This window comes from Brachypodium distachyon, chromosome 2 (genome assembly GCF_000005505.3).
Source record: "Brachypodium distachyon strain Bd21 chromosome 2, Brachypodium_distachyon_v3.0, whole genome shotgun sequence".
Lineage (NCBI taxonomy): Eukaryota > Viridiplantae > Streptophyta > Magnoliopsida > Poales > Poaceae > Brachypodium > Brachypodium distachyon.
In genome coordinates, this window is record NC_016132.3 from 29,864,951 (window position 1) to 29,884,783 (window position 19,833).

Below are 19,833 nucleotides of genomic sequence, written 5' to 3' on the forward strand. Positions count from 1 at the left end.
ATTTGAGAAGGGAGCTAACTCACGACCTCACCTTCCAAAATGGCGGCGGCGGTAGGCTGAGGAGACGGCAATGGACTGTACAGGAGGTTTTCTGTCGAATTAGAAAATGGGGTTCGGGAGAGAAGAGCCAAAGGCTCCATCCGACATGCTCGGGATCTGGTTCCGCAGACTGGAGAGGGGGATCGGGAGGTGGAGGCCAACGGCCGACATTCGGAGCGTCCGTCCCTTTGAGAGATTAAGAGACGAAACCGACAATTGAAAGAAAGGCTGAATCGGATCATGGGGTGACGAGGATTAACTTGGCAAGTTCGGTTTTGAGAGAAACGGTCAAGAACAATGATTCGAGGCGGCGGCGGCGTGCGTTCGTGCTAGAGCATAGGAGGAAGTCGATGCGAAAGATGGACGGACGAGCGCACGGGTGGGCTAGGCAGCTTGGTCGAGACTCCGGAGAGTAGTTGGGTGGTGCGGCCCAGGAAGAGAAAGAAAAAAGAACTGAAGAGAGAATTGCAGAAGATGGGCTGGTTGGGGCTGGCAGCAGGGCAGTTGGCTAGATGGGCTAAGGCATGCTGGAGGCTGGGCTGGGAAAGAGAGAGATTGTGCCAGGCCCAGTCCGGAGGCAGACAAGGGACTTGGAAGAAACAATCTTCGTCGTCGGAGTAATTGATAGACGTGTCTCAATTAAATTTTTTCTATGTCATTTCATTTTACCATTTGGATTAGAGAAAATAGGTACAGAGCTTTACTTGCCCACTACTTCCACCCCATTGACCAAGGACAAGACAACCTCACAACAACCGACTTTGGCGTTGGCAATTCCCACACATTTGCCCAACCACATATCCCATGGGGCTCCGCACCGTCTGGTTGCTGGTTGCTGTATCCAAACACCAACCAACCACCTCTCAGACTCTCTTAACCAAAGAAACAAGCGAACCCCCCAAAGCCAAAGACGCATCAAGCACGCACCACATTCCCCATCGACCCAAAAGGAAATCAGGCAGGCGCTAGCGCAACCGAGAAGACGATGAAGAGGGAAGGATTCCAGCACGGCGCGGTCAGGGTGAACCGCAGCAAGCTGCTGCGGATCGCCGATGGGGAGGCTGCTAAGGCCGCGGCCGCGGCGGAGATCGGCGTGTACGCCAGGGCGCCGTCGAAGCCGACCAACGCGTCCAGGAGCACGGGCAAGTGCCGGCGGCCGCGGTGCGTCGGGTGCCACGAGCACCCGGTGACCAAGGCCCGGGACAAGGCCAAGGGCGCGCACAAGCTGCGGGCCTGCGACGTAGCGCTCAACCACCGCCTCGTGTCCTGGCGCGTCGTCGACGGCGCCGGGGCATCCGCGGCCGGCACCGGCATCCCGGACTACAAGGGTGCCTCGGCGTCGGCCGTGCTCGCTTACATGGCCGGCGGCAACAGCTGGCACGAGGAGGAGGAGGACGACGGCGCCGATCTTGAAGGCAACCCGCCGGCGGAAGGAGGGCTCTCCGATCTGTACGACCTCATCGTCGGCAGGATCCCTGCGCCGGACGGCCTAGAATCTGACATGGCGCATGCCAATAACATAGAAGTAGCAGACAGTGATGATGCAATTGAGGAGCAGGAGCAAGATGATACCACCAATGATGATGATGATGATGATGAGGAGGAGGAGGAGGAGGGGGAGATGGATTTCTGCATGGTGGGCATCACAATCGCTTTGGACTTCTCCGATGGGGAGGAAGACTGGATCGTGGTGGAGGAGATCCCATCGACCTGATCCGATCTGATTAATTTGCAAATAAGACAGGTCAGATGCATCCCTCCTGCGTTGTATAATTTCCATCTGCGGGTGGTGTGTATATACTGTTCATCTGTTCATCCTCCTGTTAATTGTGTCATTTGTGTATATGGTGACTAGCTAATTTGTCGTGAACATGGATTATTCATGATTCAAACCTCAATTTACCAGTGTGAATAAAATGGAGAAGGGATTCTTTTCCAGATCTTGTTTCTTTCTCTTTGATTGGATCTTCATGTACCTATATGGATCTATCTTTCCAATACGCTCTTGAATCTGATTTATAGTACAGTAGGAAGTATACTAGCTCGACGTTTTTGGATTTCCACAGGGACGTGAACTCCATAGTATCTGTTTCTATAACAGCTTGAGAAATCCTCCAGTTTTTTATCAATCCCTTCTGAAGTAGCCTGACCCGTCCTGAAACTTGGTCCGGGAAATCAGGTAGATTCAGTTATTGTTGTACTGTTTTATTGTGAAGGGCAAGAGGTGCAGGAGAAAAAAGGAGGGATGTTTCCCCCAATTATTTCCTTGTTCTTGTGCGAAGTCGTGACAATTTTTTTTAGTTCTGCTCCCTTCTGAAAGTGTTTCTGTCTGGTACGGTATGAAGTCTCATCGGCACAGATCGTACCTTCTGATACTCCTGCTTCCTGTGTTCCAAAAACATCTGCATACTGTGTACCGTACCTTTCCTCGTTCCGAAGCATTGATCCACTAAGTTTATCACTTCTGCAACCTCTCAGTTTCTTGAAGTCGTAATAAATGAAAAAGAAAGAAACAATAAATGGGCTTCATCTTCATGTTATAGTATCAGTTTCTGCATGTTTAGCAATATGGCTTGGAGTACCATATTTTCAGCCGATACATAGTCATTGTCATCATATCATTTGATGGCTGTCCTTCAACGGTTCAAATGAAACGCTCCCTTTTAAGTAATACGATTGACGAAGGTGTACGTAACATCTTATATTGGTATTGATTGAGACCTTCATCCGTGCGGATTAACAAAAGAAAAGGTTGCGCTGTCACGTGTACCAGCAACTACTCCCTCCTTCCCATATTAAGTGACTTAGATTTGCTCAAATATGGATGTATTTATGTCTAAAAAGCATCTAGATAAAAGTCAATTAATATGGGACGGAGAGATGTATCTATGCCTAACAAGTTTCTGCTACAGTTGACTTATTAAAGGAGCATTTGATTTGATCAAATTTTTGACCAAGATTACTTCATTAACACGTGATTTATGTGACCCAATGATAACCATAATTAAGCATTGTATATGAATATGATGATATCAATTTAAATCACGTAAATTGTTTGTCAATAATTATTGGAGAAACACTCAGTCAAAACAAATAAAATAAGTCTTCTAGAGTGCGAGGGAGGCAGTACAAAGAAAATAGATTTGAATAAATAGTTACACGTCGTACCTAAAAGAATTAGACTGTTGCCCCAAAAAAATTAGACTAAATAGTTACTAGTTGTATCGAGCTTAGTTAATGCTCCCTCGTCCGGAAATACATGAGAATCTAGACAAAATAAGTGATTCAAATTTATCAATCTAGACAAATCCGAGTCACTTATTTTCGGACGGAACAAGTACAATATGCTGATTGGTTTGCTACTGCTAGTTAAATGTGGACGTTGCTATTGAACTATAAATATGTATTGAGTGTCTTTAAATACGTCCGCCCTTGAAAATCATATTTTTATGATACATACTTTCTCCGTTTCATAAAGATTGGCGTGGCCTTGAGCTAGCTCTAGTTTAAAACCACGCAATATTTATATAACATAGGAAGTAACATTTTTTTCTCAAAATATAGTATATCTGATGAACTATAATCAGAAATTATTATACATATCCATCCTAAACAGTGGATAATTTTTACTATTTCTTAATTTGCAGTTGTGTCCTGGTATGTTATACGCTCGTACTTTGTCCCACCCCCGTGAAAAAAAAGCATCGTCGAAAAAACCGGTTCCCACCTGCCTCCTCCCACCTTCACGCATGTGCAGAATCCCGCGATTAGCTCCACCTTCCTTTCCATCAGCATCGATCCCATCTGGACGACGCCTCCATCCCCTTCCTCACGATCCGCATCGTCCTCCCTCCCTCCACCGCTCCCTTCCAGCGCCGCAGACTTCCCTGCAACGCCCCCTCCTCCTCATCCGTGCTGCTGCCCCATTCGTCCCTCCGCCTTCCTCGCGAGGACGCGCCGGCGTTGCCGCCTCCCTCCCTCCCTTCGCCTTCCTCGCGATGACGCGCCGCCGCCGCCTGCCTCTTCCTCCCTGCCTCCTCCTGATCCGCAGCGCTGCCTCCCTCCCGCTTCCTCGCAGGCCCAGCCGGCTCGAATCAAAACCGAACCGATCTGGGTCCTCCCCGCATTCGCATCCGCCTGCCTGCATCGCCGCCGCTGACGACGCCTGCTGTTATCCCGCAACGCCTCCCTTGCAGCCGCTGCCACCTGCAGCAGCATAGAAGGAAAAATCACACGAAACAGACCCTCGCCCCGATCTGTCTGCCCTCACCCTCGATCCCTCGAATCAATCCCCTCCCTCGGCACGGCCGTCCTCCCCTCCCCTGACGCGACCGAAGGCCCTCAGCAGCAGCAGGACGATGAAGCCCCTCCCCCCCCCCCCCCCCCCCCCCCCCCTCCCCCTCCCGGAGAAGCAGGATCTAGCCGCCGCCGCCCGTCACCGTGGCACATGCTGCTTCCAACGTCGCCAGGTAAGCGGCTCTCAGCATCGATTCCATCCTTAGCGACATTCAGTTTCGTCAAGTTCATCCATGGTGGCTGGAACAAGCGGCGGCTGCAGGTTACGGCCGAAGAGGTTCCCTTTTGCTCAAGCCCCCTCCTGGGATTCATCGATGCTAATTTGTAGCAAGAGGTAGAGGCAAAAACTCATGTTACTATTGTATTTTGTGTCATGATATTGTTGATTTTATCGTTGTACAATATAATGGTGCTTAATGCTACTTTGGATAAGGCTGCCATCCGACCGCCACCGACGACGGACTTGAAAGGCCGCACAACCAGTCATCAGATGAGAGCTTTTCCACAGCAGCAACAAGCTGTCCATCCGCCTACATGAGCTCATTCTTCCTGTGAAGTTGGCTGGTGAGATTTTTCATCTCTGCCTTCTCACTAAATCTCACTACTATTGTCTTGAATGCAGGTTTCTTAAAATTAAGTCTACTCCAATTGGCATGAGCAACTGTGCACCTAGCTTCACATGGATTTCTCAGCTCTTTTTTCCTAGAGAATGATTGTGACTTGGTGTATATTTTAGATGGAGCATTCACTCAAGTTCAGAAATTCAGGTTTGTGTAAACAATCTTGCACTTATGCTTCTCCAAAGAGAAAATCAAGCAAGCCAATATCAAATGAGAGATAAATTTGTCAATCTCTTGATACATTTATATGGCTCGTCGCTTTACAGTTTTCTTTTTGCACAAATTACACAGCTAAAGAAACCTGCAGATGATCTTGTCTTTCTTTTTCTCTGAAGCCTAAAGATGATCTTGTCTTTACAGTTTTCTTTCTCTCTGAATGTGTTTTTTTCAATATGAACTTGCCAATCAGTTATTCTCATTGTACTGTTTTATCGCAGATGATAATGATGTAAAAAAATGCTGTTGTTCTTGCAGGTTACATGCCTTAATGAGCTTATTGTAATTACCAATTAGTATTTAACATTTTAGTTTATTGGATGAAAATCTAAAAAGTTAAACAGAGAATCACTAATCTGCCTTTCAGAATCTTAAATAAACAGTTCTAGGAGCTAGGAAGAAATCTTCAGTCAGTTGTTATCTTTTTTATCTTTTCTTCTAGGATCTGGATTTGAACTATACATCCAATTCATCTTTTGTTCTTTTCTTGGATGCTGGCGTGCAAATCTCATGGTAATAATACATAAACCCCCGGCCCTCCTGATTAATCATGTTAATTAGTGTGTTGCTAATAATTTCTGCTGTATTCAGACATCCCTCAGGTCCAATCACCTTTTGCAAACAAATTGGTTCAGCTCAAAATCAGCATAGAAGGTACTAGACTTATGTGCGAGCTTTTCATTTTCAGTAATTTTGTCATTAGCAAGCGTATAGTTTTGCTCTTTTGGGTATGAAGCTGAACTCCTGTACCTTTGCTTTGTGCTTTGCAGATGCAAACCCATCTGACTGCTGTCACTTCTGTAGTTGATTGCTTAAAAAGACTATACGTGGAGAAACTGAAGCCTTTAGAGGTTGCATACCCGTTTACCAATTTTGCTTCCCCATCACTGGTAAATTCACACCTCAGTTTCCTTTTAACTTCCGTATGACAATGTTCTCAATTACATATTCTTTCATCCTGCTCGTGTTCTTGTGTCAGTACTTACATGGCATTCTGTTAATTCTGCCATTTTCCAGACAAACAGCAACTTCGGTGCAAAACCAATGGTTATGCTCTTTGGTCAATATTATACAGGGAAACAACTTTGATTAAGCACCTGTTAAAAACGAGCTACCCAGGTTTTCGGCTTTATCTAATACAGAATACCTGAGTTTCAATGTTAGGCACACCATCCATTTCAATGGTAAGATATGCAAGGATGGCTTATTGTACTCACTAATGGGGTAGCATGCTGCCTTCATATACGGACCAATAACACTAGAGTGCTATGTCCAGCTTTATCAGATTTATAACATGAATTATTTTGTGAAGCTATCCTATTATGTGAGATTTTGATAATTGTTGTTACATTTTAGTAATAGTGTTCCATATACCAAATGAAAAACTTTGAATTAGAAAGACTGATTGTGTGATGTTCAGAAAATGCACTCAAAATCCAGATGTTTCAAAGGTTAGCTAGATATGATCACAAAAATTTAGTATTCAGTTCATTTCTTCTGCTATCAAATTGTCTCAAAAGTCTGTAAGCATTTCATTAATGAGACCATCATGCACTCAAAATCCAGTGTTTTTTCGAAAAGGAGAGAATCCCTCGGCTTCCGCGTCATCATATTACTTAAGAATCCAACCATCGTAACATACACAAAAGATTGTAGTCCAAAATGAAAAAAAAATATGTTGTGATGACAATTTGTATTCCGTGGCGAGGGAGTGTCGTGGATTCGGACGTGTGGAGAAGCCGATGTGTGAGGAAAAAGAAAGGAGAAATGAAGTGGCAGGGCATATCGAGCGGAGATGATCATCAAATGTTTAGTCCTCCATCGAGCATCGAGTATCATTTTATTTTCTTGTACCGTTGCTTGGGAAGAGGTAGCGGGGAACAGGTGGCTATACATAATGTGTTGGTTGTATAAAAGGAAGGCGAGGATCAGAATAGCTTATGCTCCTTCTTAACAACATGAAGTACGAAGTTGTTTTGTTGCATGTTGAATTAAGTTGGGAATGCACAGGTATTTGGTATAAGTTGAAGCGATGTGAAGCTTTTTTTTCCACTGAAAAGTAGGACCAATTTTTTCGCATTTAGAGCTGAGATCTGATCGAACATACAATGTCTTTTAGGTGCCTGTTATAATTAGTTATAAGATAAACATGAAATGTATTGTGAGTGTTGGAAGATAAACATGACATGTCAAACCGAATAGGATTGAAAGGGAGAAAAGAAAGAAGAAGACTAGGTCTTGCTTTTATGAGATTGATTTTATCTTTTGTATTCATATTTTATTTTCCGTAGCAGCGCACGGGCTCTTAACTAGTATAAGAATGGTTTCTAAGCAATCTATGAAATAGTCTTTACGGATTGGGCAAACAACAACCAACGTTATAAGCCTACTATATTCTAATCTTGCCTTAATTTGTGATGCCAAAGTAGCCTAGTGGCACTTGCATGTACGTTTATCTTCCTTTTGATAGTGCTGACGGATGAAATATCATAGCCTTGTAATGGTAGGGTGTTCGCAGTGGTTTGTATTGATTTGGAGATACGCTCGTGGTATTGATTTTTTTTTTCAGAGCAACGATCTGGCTTTATTGATTCAAGCGACAAAGTACAAAAGATCGATACACCACCGAACACAAATAACAAAGAAGAGTAAAATATAACCGAGGTCCTAATATTATTGACGAGGTGTTAAGTTAGTCCTAAAATTACTAAATTGCGTATTTAGGTCCCAATTTTTTGCTAAGTGTGTCACGACAAGTCCTACACTCGTCCAGAAGCGTTTGACCCGCCTACGTGGCGCGTTGACCGAGTACACGTTAGCCAAAAAGCCCGCTCGACATAACTGACATGAGAAAAAATGCATCCGCGGCCCTAATATTATTGACCAGGTGCAAAGTTAGTCCTAAAATTATTAAACTGCATATTTAGATCCCAATTTTTTGTTAAGTGGGTTACGAGAGGTCCTAAGCTCGTTTAGGAGCGTTTGACCGTCCTTCGTGACCGAATACACGTCGGCTAAGGGGCCTGTTGGCATAATTGGCGCTATGAAATAGTGTGTTGTCTCTCCCATCGTCGTGGTTCTTGCCGGCGAGTCACTGGAGTTGCGGCTAGGGAGAATAGAGAATTGGGGTGGCTTGCTGGGTTTCAGGGGCAGCTACTGAGTTGTTTGGAGGTGCTTGGCGGAGAACCGGAGGAGGGTTGGCAATGAGCTCGTGTAGCGATGGAGGGCGGTGCTAGGCGGTGGAACGCTACACAACACGAGGATGGTTGAAGGTGTACAACGACGAGGCGAAGCTAGTAAGCAAGGAGTCACGGCTCGGGGAGGCCGTTGGCCGAGGCGGTGTACAGCGACGGCGTGCAGTGTGCCCAGGACCACATGCAACGGCGCAATTGTCGTTCACGTTTCCGACGATACAGGGCACTAGCGCAGGACTGGCTCTTGGCTCTAGCTTCGACGGAGAAAGATGGTCAAGGCAACGTAGCTTAGAGACCATGTGCGGCCACGGGGTTGGTCGTAGGTGTCATGGAGAACGAGGTTAGGACCTGTCGTGACCCACTTATAAAAGAATCGGACTTAAATATGTAGTTTTAGTAATTTTAGGACTAACTTGACACCTTGTCAATAATATTAGGATCGAGGGTGCATTTAATCTAATTTTATAGCTTCAGTCATGTCCAGCGGGCCCTTTAGCTGAAGTGTAGTCGGTCGGCGCGCCACGTAGGCTGGTCAAACGTTCGTGGACGAGCTTAGGACGTGTCATGACACACTTCCCAAAAAAATAGGACCTAAATATGCAGTTTAGTAATTTTAGGGCTAATTTGACACCTCGTCAATAATATTAGGACCGCGGGTGTATTTTACTCAACAAAGAAACTCAACAAAACTAAAAGCTTCATTGTAGTTATTGGAAATAAACTTCTCTTGATCCATCCTTCGCATCTTGATACTTCTCCACGTATTCATTGACAAAATTACAGAATACCGTGCTTGCACAAGCTGAACTAACCTCAGAGGTTTTGAAAAGCCGCATGAGCCGCCCACCTCAAACGATGAGAACGTAAGATCATTGAACGCACCATCGCCGGGGTAATACCCTTTGCGAGACAAGTTGTAAAACTGCTTCTCTGTCGATGAATCCACAAGAAAAAAGACCAGCAACCCGAAAAGACGTGTCATGACACTGACTCCATGGCATAGGTTGCAACGCCTACACCATGACGATGAAGGAGCCAGGACACCAATCTTCTAGACGACGGCATCTCCATCGCCAAGACACCACCAAGAAGCACACAAAAACCTAGCAAAAGAAGGTAGCAAAACTTGATGCCAGACGTTGATCCGTGGTTCCCCTCGTCTCTTAAGGCCAGATCGGCCGTGAGAGACGAGGGGAACCGCTGGAGATTGAAGTTTCTTCGAAGAAGACGGCAGCTAGGGTTTCTCCTAGGCCTTCGCTTCCCAGGTCGATCACAGGCGGCAAGGTTGGTGCCCGGGGTGTTGATGGATCGAGCACTTAGATTGATCCAAGTTCATCTCCCTTTAGATTGGGTAATAGTCATGCTCTTGTTTTATTGTGTAATATAGGTATCACATAGTACAATGTCATTTACAATGAGGGGTACCAACAAGTCTATGGGACTCAACGGGTTAGGTTTCTTTGTCTATCTTATGTAATCCTTCGACTGCACTCCTTTTTATGTGGTACCTTGCAAACTTTTACATATGCACACTATGACGGTTACTCGTTCGTATCCTATTAGAACTCCATGATGCACCAGTCAAGGTTTTCTGGTCTTCTATAATTCATGTTACTACATTCCAAGTAGCCCACAAGGTTTTCTTTGAGACCCCACCGTACCTGCCACTATTGGTGTGTCCCCGTATGATCTCCGCTTAGGGCACCTGTACTTGTCGGACTACCAGAACTAGTTAAACTATGCATGTTGTATATTTATATGGTGGAATAACTATTCTCCGACAATCCACCATCAACATTTACAAAGAAGTCATGTTGATGGCCTAGTCGAAAACCGTAGCATCAGTAAGTCAAAATGCCTCGGTATAATCCGGTAGAGGAACTCGTGGCTGGATTTCCTTCCTTTTTTGTCCTGTAATCAAGGATCGAGTAAAGGCGAGAGGGGCTACCCTGGGTAGACCAAAGGTTTCACCTAGTTTTCCCTCGAGAAAAAAGGGTTGCACCAAGTTTAACAATGACTAGCTCACACCTTTTATTATGCATTAAATTAGTTTATCATGCATTAAATTAGTCAGAGATGATTAACAGTCTATGGGATGATGTGATGTGCTGACAGCTTTTCCTGTTTTTCTCATTCTCTCTATGACTTTTTGCATGTGATAGGCTGACACATTTTTGCATGTGACGTGCCGACACATTTTTCTTTCCATTTTTTGTATTGGTTCATTTGTGAGTACATCGTGGTACATGATAAGTATTTTATCAATTTGTAGTATGTGGTACAGTATGACGTGTACATCAATGTCCATGACTATACATTATATAAGTTACATGACGAGCACGTCAAGATTTATGAATGCATCAAACTAAAAATGAGTACATCAAAGCACACGACAGGCACATGCCAAATATATCATCAATTTTAGATGCACTTCGGGTGATTTAAATCTTTATCTCATAGCAAGTGAAGGTACGGCTTAATGCACATGCCATTCATGAACGGGAGCTTAATGCACATGCCATTCATGAATGGGAGAGATAAATGTGTCAGAGAAGAGAGAGGTGTGTGGGGGGGGGAGGGGGGAGTAGAGAGCATGCATGTGTAAGAGAGAGAAAGAAAAAGTAGACGATATGGATGTGTCAGGGTGAATAGAGAGAAGACACATGATTAAAAAGAGATGTATAAATACCGCAGTTGGTAGCCAAAGGTTGGTTTTGAACCACGGCATTTGTGCATGCAGTTGACGGGATCGGAAAACTATGCTAGAACATGATGGAATGTAATGGAACCATCCAAGTGAAACCAATGGTTACGTGCGTGGTTCCTAGAATATACTCTCTCCGTCCCATATTAAGTGACTTTCTATTACATGTATATAGACACTTTTTATGCATAGATATATTCATAATTAGAAAAATTTGAGACACTTAATATGTGACGGAGGGAATACAAAAGTAAAACCGTACGAATAGAACCATTACATTCGGTTCAATCTTCTTACCCTGCAACCAAACACTAACTAAAGCAAGCAGCAACAACGAGATTGAATCGTGGACGCAGGTGTAGAGACCATGGCAGCTACATGAACTGACAGGGAGAGAGCTGCCCAAACACCGACGGAGCGATCTAGAATGTAAGAAATCTATTTTTTTTTTTTACTAATACTCACTCCATCCCATATTAAGTGATTTTCTATTACATGTATATAAACGTTTTTTGAGTATAGATACATCCATATTTGGACAAATTTGAGTCACTTAATACGGGACGGAGGGAGTACAATGCAAAAAAAAATCTTTTCTGACCAATACAATACATCTTCTCAATATATTTTTTTATGTACGAACGTACGGGATACCAAGCCTAGTTTTGAAAACCGGACCGGTCACCGAACCGGCGAGACTCGGTTCTGGTTTTTCGGTCGAACCAGCGGTTCACCGGTTGAACCGGTCTGGTCTTCAAATAATATATTATAATTCATAAATGCTGCGATAAACATGGCACAAAATCGGCCTAGGTCGGCCAGCCCACTCTGTCTCTAAAGCTCAAAGCTAGTTAGAAATAAACAAGCCTTAAGTTAAAGGCAGGTCGGCCAAGAGGCCCAAGACCAAAGCTAGCTTGGGCTACCAGACGGGCTCGTTCTTTTCCCAGGCTCCCAGCAGGCCAGCAGCGCCCCGTCTCTCCTTATTCTTCAACTTCATCGTCGTGCCTGCAGCCTGCGCTCGTACCAGACGACAATTCTTTTCCCAGGCTTCGAGGACGGAAGGGAGCGGGGCCGGCTGCGGGCGGTCATGGAGGCACGGCCGAGCGTGGCCAAGAGGCGGGCGAGACGGGAAAGGGAGTGGCGCCGGCGGCGGGTGGCCGCGTAATCGAACAACGGCTTAGCATAGCGCGGCCAGGAATGCAAGGCTTGAAGGGAAAGGCGTCAGTGACGAGCGGTCGCGGAATCGAGCGGCGGCCCGGCAGTGCGGCAAGGAGGCCTGCCATCTTGGAATGGCAACTGAACCGGGCGGTTCGGGCAAAACCACCTGGTTCACCCGGTTTTTCCCGGTCCGGTGGCCCGTCCGGTCCAGTGCGCTTAACAGACTGCACAAGGCTCCGGTTCCGGGGTTGTTTTGAAAACTAGGATACCAAGCCCTCATCGCGGAACCATCATGCCCCGTCCCGCCTTACGTAAAAGGTTCACCCAGCTTGATGGTTGACCTATGACCTCGGTACAGTTCACAGCATATGCAATGGCCCCGAAACCAATGTTCACTTGTATACGCGGACCAATTGTTGGGGCCGTAAAGTAAGGTTCGTTATCCTAAGCAGGCCTTCTTGTAGTCTCAACATCATTTCTGTCGACATCCGTAGCATCTGCTCCCTCCGTCCCATACGTTCCCATAGTAAGTGACTCAAATTTGCTTAAATATGAATGTATTGCCTAAAAAACATCTACATCCATGTAATAGAAAGTCAGACGGGGGAGTATAAAACTTCTGAAAGGCTGACCGAAGAAAAGCTCTACCTAGAAAACACAGCCTTAACGGCCACATCAATTAGAGAGTACTCCAGCACTTCGACACAGCTGCATTATAGAACAAATGTGGTAGATCTACATGATCTTGCACAATCTAGAAACAAATGCACGTAACAGCAGATGTTTGAACTTTTTATCTGGTGAATAAACCAACAAGAGGTTCCGTTGAATGAATGAATCCATATCCCAAGAGAAATAAAGCTTTTGAATAGGCATATGAGTGACAGATGGAATAAACCAAGTTGATATGGACAAACATTTCAGAATCAAGCAATCATTGGACGAAATTAGGCAGAGAAGCACGGAGCTCATATCGTCACTACTCGTATGCGACCACATGTTGGACACAAATAAGGCCACTGCACGATTAAAGTCGAAAGTGCAGCATATGCTCATGCTTCAGGTGGTTCAACTCAACTTTTCAGAACAAATTAGTTAAACCCACTCCACCAATTTCTCTTTTATCTATACATACATGTAGTACAGACAAGTTTCCTTTTCAAAAAAAAAAAACTACAGACAAGTTCTCCCAAAATATCTATACATTTAGACTCCCTGAACTTAATGTCTTAATTAATTATTGTATAATCAGTCATGCTTACTTTCCCTGAGCAATATTGACAGAGTTTGACACCCTATTCAATAAGACAAGGTGGACATGAAGAGATATTGAAGAATGATAAAATTCATTGCATGGGAATATGAGAGGAAGGCCAAACAATTTATTTATCTGTGTATATGATATTCCAAAACAGAAGAAGTATTGCTTTACAAAATCAAGAGTGTAGATATTTCAACCCATACTAACTTTTCGTTTTCTATTCTTTATTCAACCAGTACTACACGCCATGGCAGGACAGTTCAGCAAGTTGAACAAACCCACAAGCTAAGAAAGTTGTTTTGTAATAGATCAATCAAGTCAAACCCAATTGCACCAAACATCAACTCACCGAGCTATTTTCTGTGTATAGAATGGTCTATGTGGTACATTTTGACAAAATACTGAAAGGGCACACCAAGACAAATTCACTATGTAGTAGCAAATGTCCACAGAAGCACACTACTAAACAAGATTACTAATTAAATTTCTCACCTAAATGGCTGACTGAAGGGACAGATATCAAAGCATGCATTCTCCATGAATATCCTCAAAGTATCCATTATCACTAATTCATAAGCATTTTTTGAGGAAACATCAATTTTATCAATTATCATCCTCATCAGCTATCACCAGTACACCACGATTCTGACAAATTGAGCCCCTAACAGGTACATGGTATACCTACAAGGCCACAACTATGTGGCTTTCTTTTCCATACTCTGCTTCCGTTCCCTAAACATCACCTTCCAAAGATTCCAAATCCACAGATTGCTCACCGTGATAGCAGTGCCGACGACGATGATCCAAGATATGCGCACCCACCATGGGATAACGTCCACCGCCTGCCCCGACAGGTAGAACAGGCTCATCTTGAGGAAGAATAGTGGTCCGGCGACGCCCCTGACGATGGTGTATAGCACATAGAACGGCAGCGAGAGGGCGTTGTACACCCTGGCAGCAGCTGGAACCTCAGCTCGCCAGATCCCGGCGAGGGTCCAGACGTTCTGCAGGAGGCTGGTGATCTCTGCGAGAAAGAGCAGGACGAGGAGCGCGTATGCGCCATGGTGGACGAGGTAGCGACAGGTGATGAAGACGAAGAGCGTGGCGAGGTGGTGGGCGATGAAGAGGATGTCCCCAGGGAGGAAAGCGAGGTAGTGGAGCAGGTCCATGGTGAAGTAGGCGACGCTGTAGTCGAGGACGTGGTCCTGGAGGCGGGAGTTGGGGACTGCAAAGCCCCGCTCCTCCGCTGGCTGCGCGGCGATGGCCGCGACGGCAGCAAGCGCCGCGGCGGAGCCGTGGGCGAGCGAGATGAGACAGCTGGCGCCGTCCAGCCGGTGCCGCCACGCCCACTGCCGGAACAAGGCCAGTTGACCGACGAAATAGATGGCGGCGTACATGGCAAGGAACGCCGGGTACATCCACCGCTCCTCGGCGGCCCAAGACGCCAAGAGCTCCGCCATGCCCGGGGCGCGAGATTGGCGCCGACAGCTAGGAGCGGGATTTGATCCGCCGCTTCGGGCCGGCCGGATTACCAAACCTCGCGGCGGGGGAGAGGGACGAGCGGGGGGGAAGGGGCGGGGGGTCCCGATTTGGGCCGTAGGGTTTCGGCGGCGAGTCGGCGTAGGACCGTAGGTGGATGGTTATCGGGCTGAGGTTGTGGTGTGGCCTCGTGGGATAACGCGAGGTGGGTTTTGGTGCTAACCAAGACTCCAAGAGTTCTCCAAAACATAACCAAGACTCCAAGATGGATATTTAAACAAGAACCTTCACAATTTCTCCTAGTTATAATCAAACCTATCTGCTTTAATTACGTGAGCGACTAGGAGACCCCTAGTTTTGAAAACCGGACCGGTTACCAAACCGGCGAGTCTCTCGGTTCAGGTTTTTCCGATCGAACTGCCGGTTCATGGGTTGAATCGGAACGGTTTTTTATATACAAAATAACATATATATATATGCTGTAATAAACATACAAAATTCTTTAAAAGGAAACCCACCCAATTCTTTTATCGGGCCTTGAACTTCTCCCCCAGCCCACCATGAGAGCCCATCCATGGGCCACAAGCCCACCTTTCCTTCCTTATCCTCTTGGTGCAACCAGGGCCTGTGCGATGGGGTGTTCTCAGCCGGGAGACCGCGAGATCGATCCCTGCCCCGCCGCCCATGATCGCTACGACCCAGCCCCTCACTCGTCTTCCTCCTCGAGCGAGCCCACGAGCGCCGCCACCCTTTCTTCCTTCTGCCCCATCCCGTTGCCCCAGCCCCCTCGCTCCTCTTCGTCGCCCGGGTGCCGCCACCGCCGGTTGGTCTCCGCTTCGACTCTCTCGCTCGCTCCCGATTGTTTCTCCTCCTCTCTCTTTGCTGGATTAGCCGGATTCAGGCGTCAGCGGGAGGCAGGCGCGGGCGCGAGGGGCGGGATCGACCGGCGGGGAGGCGCGGCCACGCGGGATCAGCAACTGAACCGGGCGGTTCGAGCTAAACCGTCTGGTTCATTGGTTTTCACCGAAACTGCCCGGTTTTTCCCGGTCCCGTGGGCCGTCCGGTCCAGTGCGCTAAACAGACCGCAGAGAGCTCCGGTTCCGGTTTTTTGTGGTCGGACCGCCGGCCCGGTCCGGTTTTCAAAACTAGGAGGAGACCCGAAAGAATCTTGTACAACCTGTGTAGATTGACCGGTTTTGGGTTTTATATCAAAATCGTAGTCGAAATGGATTGCAACGACAGAGACATACTACCTTGTATCTTCTCCAAAACATCAAAAAAATTGAGAGGAAGATGTAGAGTCATGAAAATTATCCTTAATAATTTCCTTTTATTCAAAAAAAAATATTAAATTTTTATCTCACCGTAGTAAAAGAGGTCACTAGTCCATAAAATCGAAACGAATGCACAGTTTAGTTCAGGAACTAAAAAAACGCACACATAAAGCACTAAACTGGCATTACCGTAACACTTGGGTCCAAAAACGGTTCTGTGGGGTTAACTCCCGCCACGTGTCAGCCATGTGGGCTTAAGCCAAGACCACGGGATGTTGTTAGGGTTTCTCGGGAAGGGGACTCACAAAAATTTAACAATCTCCCACGGAAAGTTATGTCAAAATTTTGCTAGTTTAACAACAATCCGTAGAGAATTATGTTATAATTTTCGTAGAATTATGTTAATTTTTTGCGAAAAACCTCAACAGCAACCCGCGGTCCTGGTGGACGGTATTTGTCTTCTCTCTTTACATAGGTTAACTGCGACCACAATGCTCACATCAGGAAAATAATTCCACTAGAGGTGGAGAGGGTCGCATGGTTCGGCTGGCAGCCTCACACCAGTTGGTACAATAATACACCCTTTTGGCCAATTATCCGTATGACATATGCTTCAAAAAGTTAGATAAACTTAGTGAAGAAAATATGCATAGGATACATTACTTTGTTGCACGGATTCACGCATTAAGAAGCCTCGCGTGAGAAACATCAGAAAACTCGCTCGAGGAAAAGTTAGTATCATGTGGTTTTAAAAATTTGAATTGTATGCGGATTTGAATGTGGTTGAATTATATGATTAGAAATATTCAATTATACAAACAATACATAACGAAAATATGAATTACATGTTATACGTGTTAGAATAGCTGAGAAAATTATATTTGGGCAATGAAATAAGTGCTCATGGCAGAGATGATACCAGTTTTTGGCCCCTATTGTGACAGCTTGACCCAAACTTAATAAAATTGATAGAATACTCATATCAACAAGGTGCACCTTTCTTTTAGGTAGGCCATTCGAATGGGCGACCGATCGAGAAGTTTCTCCAGAAAACGTGTGAGTGAGCACAAAGTGCCCCTGAAAAGACTAATTTAGTCCTAGTCTTGAGATATAAGAGATCGTAACGTACATGTGGGAGGGGGGGGTGTTGTTTATGATAGCTTGGCCTAAGTTTAATAGGATTGACAGAACACATCAACAAGGTGTACCTTTTTTTTATAGCCCATCCAAAAAGAACCTACGCATGTGGGGTCAGTCTTGAGCCTAGAGACTTGTCAAGGACTAACTTGGGGGCTGGGGTGTTACACCTAATTATTAGGGCGGGCTCCTCCATTTTCTGCGAGTCTTGTTTGGAATTTGTTGCTGAATATTCTTTAAAGCAAGAATGTAGGCATGTAGAAAAAGATTAGTTTTTTTTTTTTAGAAAATTCTATTGGTACAGGGTGCCCGTGCGTTGTTAGAAAAAAAAAAACAGCCCACCAGTCCATATTTTAATCCCACCGAGGCAACCGAATCGATCCGATTAACCTCTCGAGCATAGCTGGCCAAGAGGGCGGGTTTTTTTTAAAGACAGCGAGCCAACCGTGCCCGACTCATTGCGGGCTCAGCCCATCACGATAATAAATGGGTCATGCCTTGGCCTCGAGCCCACCGGCACAACACAGCATGTTTATCTTTTTTATTTTTTTTGTACATTTCTCAGCCCATCTCCTCTCTGTGTCTGGCTCAGTCCCGCAGCGGTCCATCCTATTTTCTCTTTTGCTTCTTCCTCTCCAGGCCGAGCCCACCCCTTCCAATCCTCCCGATCTGCAGCTTGGTGGCCTTGTCCCTATCCTCCCCATGGCGGCCTCTTGATCTGCACGAGCACGAGGCCAGCAAGCGGTGACCTTTCCCTCTCAGATCTCTCCACCCGGCCGTCTCTCTCCGCCCCTCTCGTGCTACAATGGCCGACGATACCCTGGACGCGTCGCCGGCGGCGACTCCCGTGGCGGCGGAGACTTCTGCGCCCGCACGCACACCGGTACCTGTAGATCGTCTCCCCTGTCCTCTGGCCACGGAAGGAGTCGTTCGAGCCCTTGACTCACTGTCTCCCGTCGGCCGTTCCCATCCCTTTCCCAGACTCGGGCGGTTCTGGCAAGACGGAGGCATGGGCAGAGCTTTGTAGCAATTGCTCGTGTAGAGTTCAACTCGGAGAAGATTTTGTCTGGCGAAGAGGCGCTGGTGCCGTCGTGCGGGCTTGTTAGATTCGGATCGGGAGGAGGGAGCTTCGAAGAGGAGAGGGGGAGTTCGAGGACGGAGGAGCGAGGAGGAGGCGCGCTCGGGCCGGCGAGTAGGAGCGGAGGACGAGGAGGAGGAGCGAGGATGAGTCTGGATCGGACGTGGCGGCGAGGAGCGAGGAGGCGCGCTCGGCGTTTTTTTTTCTGCGAGAGGAGTGCAGAATCTGGATCGGACGGTTTTTTTTTCCTCTAGTGGCAACCGTTATAATTTTGACGAAAAATCCTAAACCATCACCGTTCGTAATTTAATGAAGTAGATAGTAATAGATTGTTTAGAGATTAGTTCCTCCTATTCTAAATTCTTGTCCTTGTTTTCATTAAAAAAACAACCACAACAATGTAGAATTAGTGAAAATATTGGTGAATATCTGCTTAAAACAACGACAACAATCTAGACGCGGGGAAGGATTGCTAAAGATGCGTTAAAGTAAGAAATGCGTGCGTGTGCAAAATAAAAAAAAACGTGGCATTTGGCGTATAAGGTGCACCGAGAGGAAGTATTGCTGAATATGTGAATTTTGATTAGCAGCCTGCAAACATGTGTTACTTTATTGCAAGAAGAGGAAGGGTTTGGGCAGCCAGGACACTAAGTGTTGTAGATGTATACTATTAGTGCACTAACCATGGGTGCAGGAGCCGTGGAAGAGAAGGATCCGACAAAGAGGCTGCCATGTCCGTTCCGGCGTCGCTTGCCGTGGTGCCGTCGTCTTGCTTGACGGCCATCTTGCTGCGTCGTCAGGATCTTGCCGAACCGTCACAGGGAGATGAAACGGCAGGAATATGAAATGGCAGGGAAAGAGCTCCGACGTGGGAATCGGGATTTTGGTAAACATGGAAACAAACTAACGATTTGATAACCAGGAATCGCGGTTAGTGGGGGGTCGATTGCTTTGAGATTCAGTTTGCCAAGTGTTGATAAATCGATGTGGTCCAGCTTATCGAGGGAACGAGTTAGGTCGTAGAGGATTTTTTTTTCAGGTTTGCGATAGGCGAACTCCGCTCTGAAGAAAGAGTAAAATACACACGCGGTCTCTTAACTTGAAGAGCATGTGCTATTTGGTCCTCGAACTTAGATTTTGTGTGTTTTCAGGAACTAAAGTACCTTAAGCGACTACTATACGGTCCTTTTATACACCTATACGCGTGCTAAGGGGTATCTTTTAATCTGGATCGTCATTAACCAACGGCTTAGATCTGCCCGTGCTTCTTTCTCTCTGACAACCGGGGCCCGCCTGTTAGTCGTCTTCCACCTCCAACATCCAGCAGCGTGTCTTCTATGCCTCCTGTGCGTGGAGCCGTGGAGAGCAGACACGGTG

The 19,833-nt window shown here is 46.2% G+C and overlaps 2 protein-coding genes and 1 non-coding gene across 3 annotated transcripts; 2 read left to right on the forward strand and 1 right to left on the reverse strand.

Moving 5' to 3' along the window:
- Positions 1–745: 745 nt before the first annotated feature.
- On the forward strand, positions 746–1,990 carry LOC100831532. Its single transcript, XM_003566326.4, has one exon. It carries the CDS (start codon positions 1,025–1,027, stop codon positions 1,751–1,753), a length of 729 nt encoding a protein of 242 aa, XP_003566374.1. The 5' UTR covers positions 746–1,024; the 3' UTR covers positions 1,754–1,990.
- A 2,436-nt stretch (positions 1,991–4,426) lies between these two features.
- On the forward strand, positions 4,427–6,526 carry LOC100822434. Its single transcript, XR_001406418.2, has 7 exons — positions 4,427–4,508; positions 4,598–4,669; positions 4,769–5,102; positions 5,614–5,684; positions 5,763–5,825; positions 5,942–6,061; positions 6,189–6,526. It is a non-coding gene; the product is annotated as an uncharacterized LOC100822434 (transcript).
- Positions 6,527–13,896: 7,370 nt separating this feature from the next.
- Positions 13,897–15,175, reverse strand: LOC100822954 (TLC domain-containing protein At5g14285). The gene has a single exon (XM_003568617.4). It carries the CDS (start codon positions 14,946–14,948, stop codon positions 14,184–14,186), a length of 765 nt encoding a protein of 254 aa, XP_003568665.1. The 5' UTR covers positions 14,949–15,175; the 3' UTR covers positions 13,897–14,183.
- Positions 15,176–19,833: the final 4,658 nt, after the last annotated feature.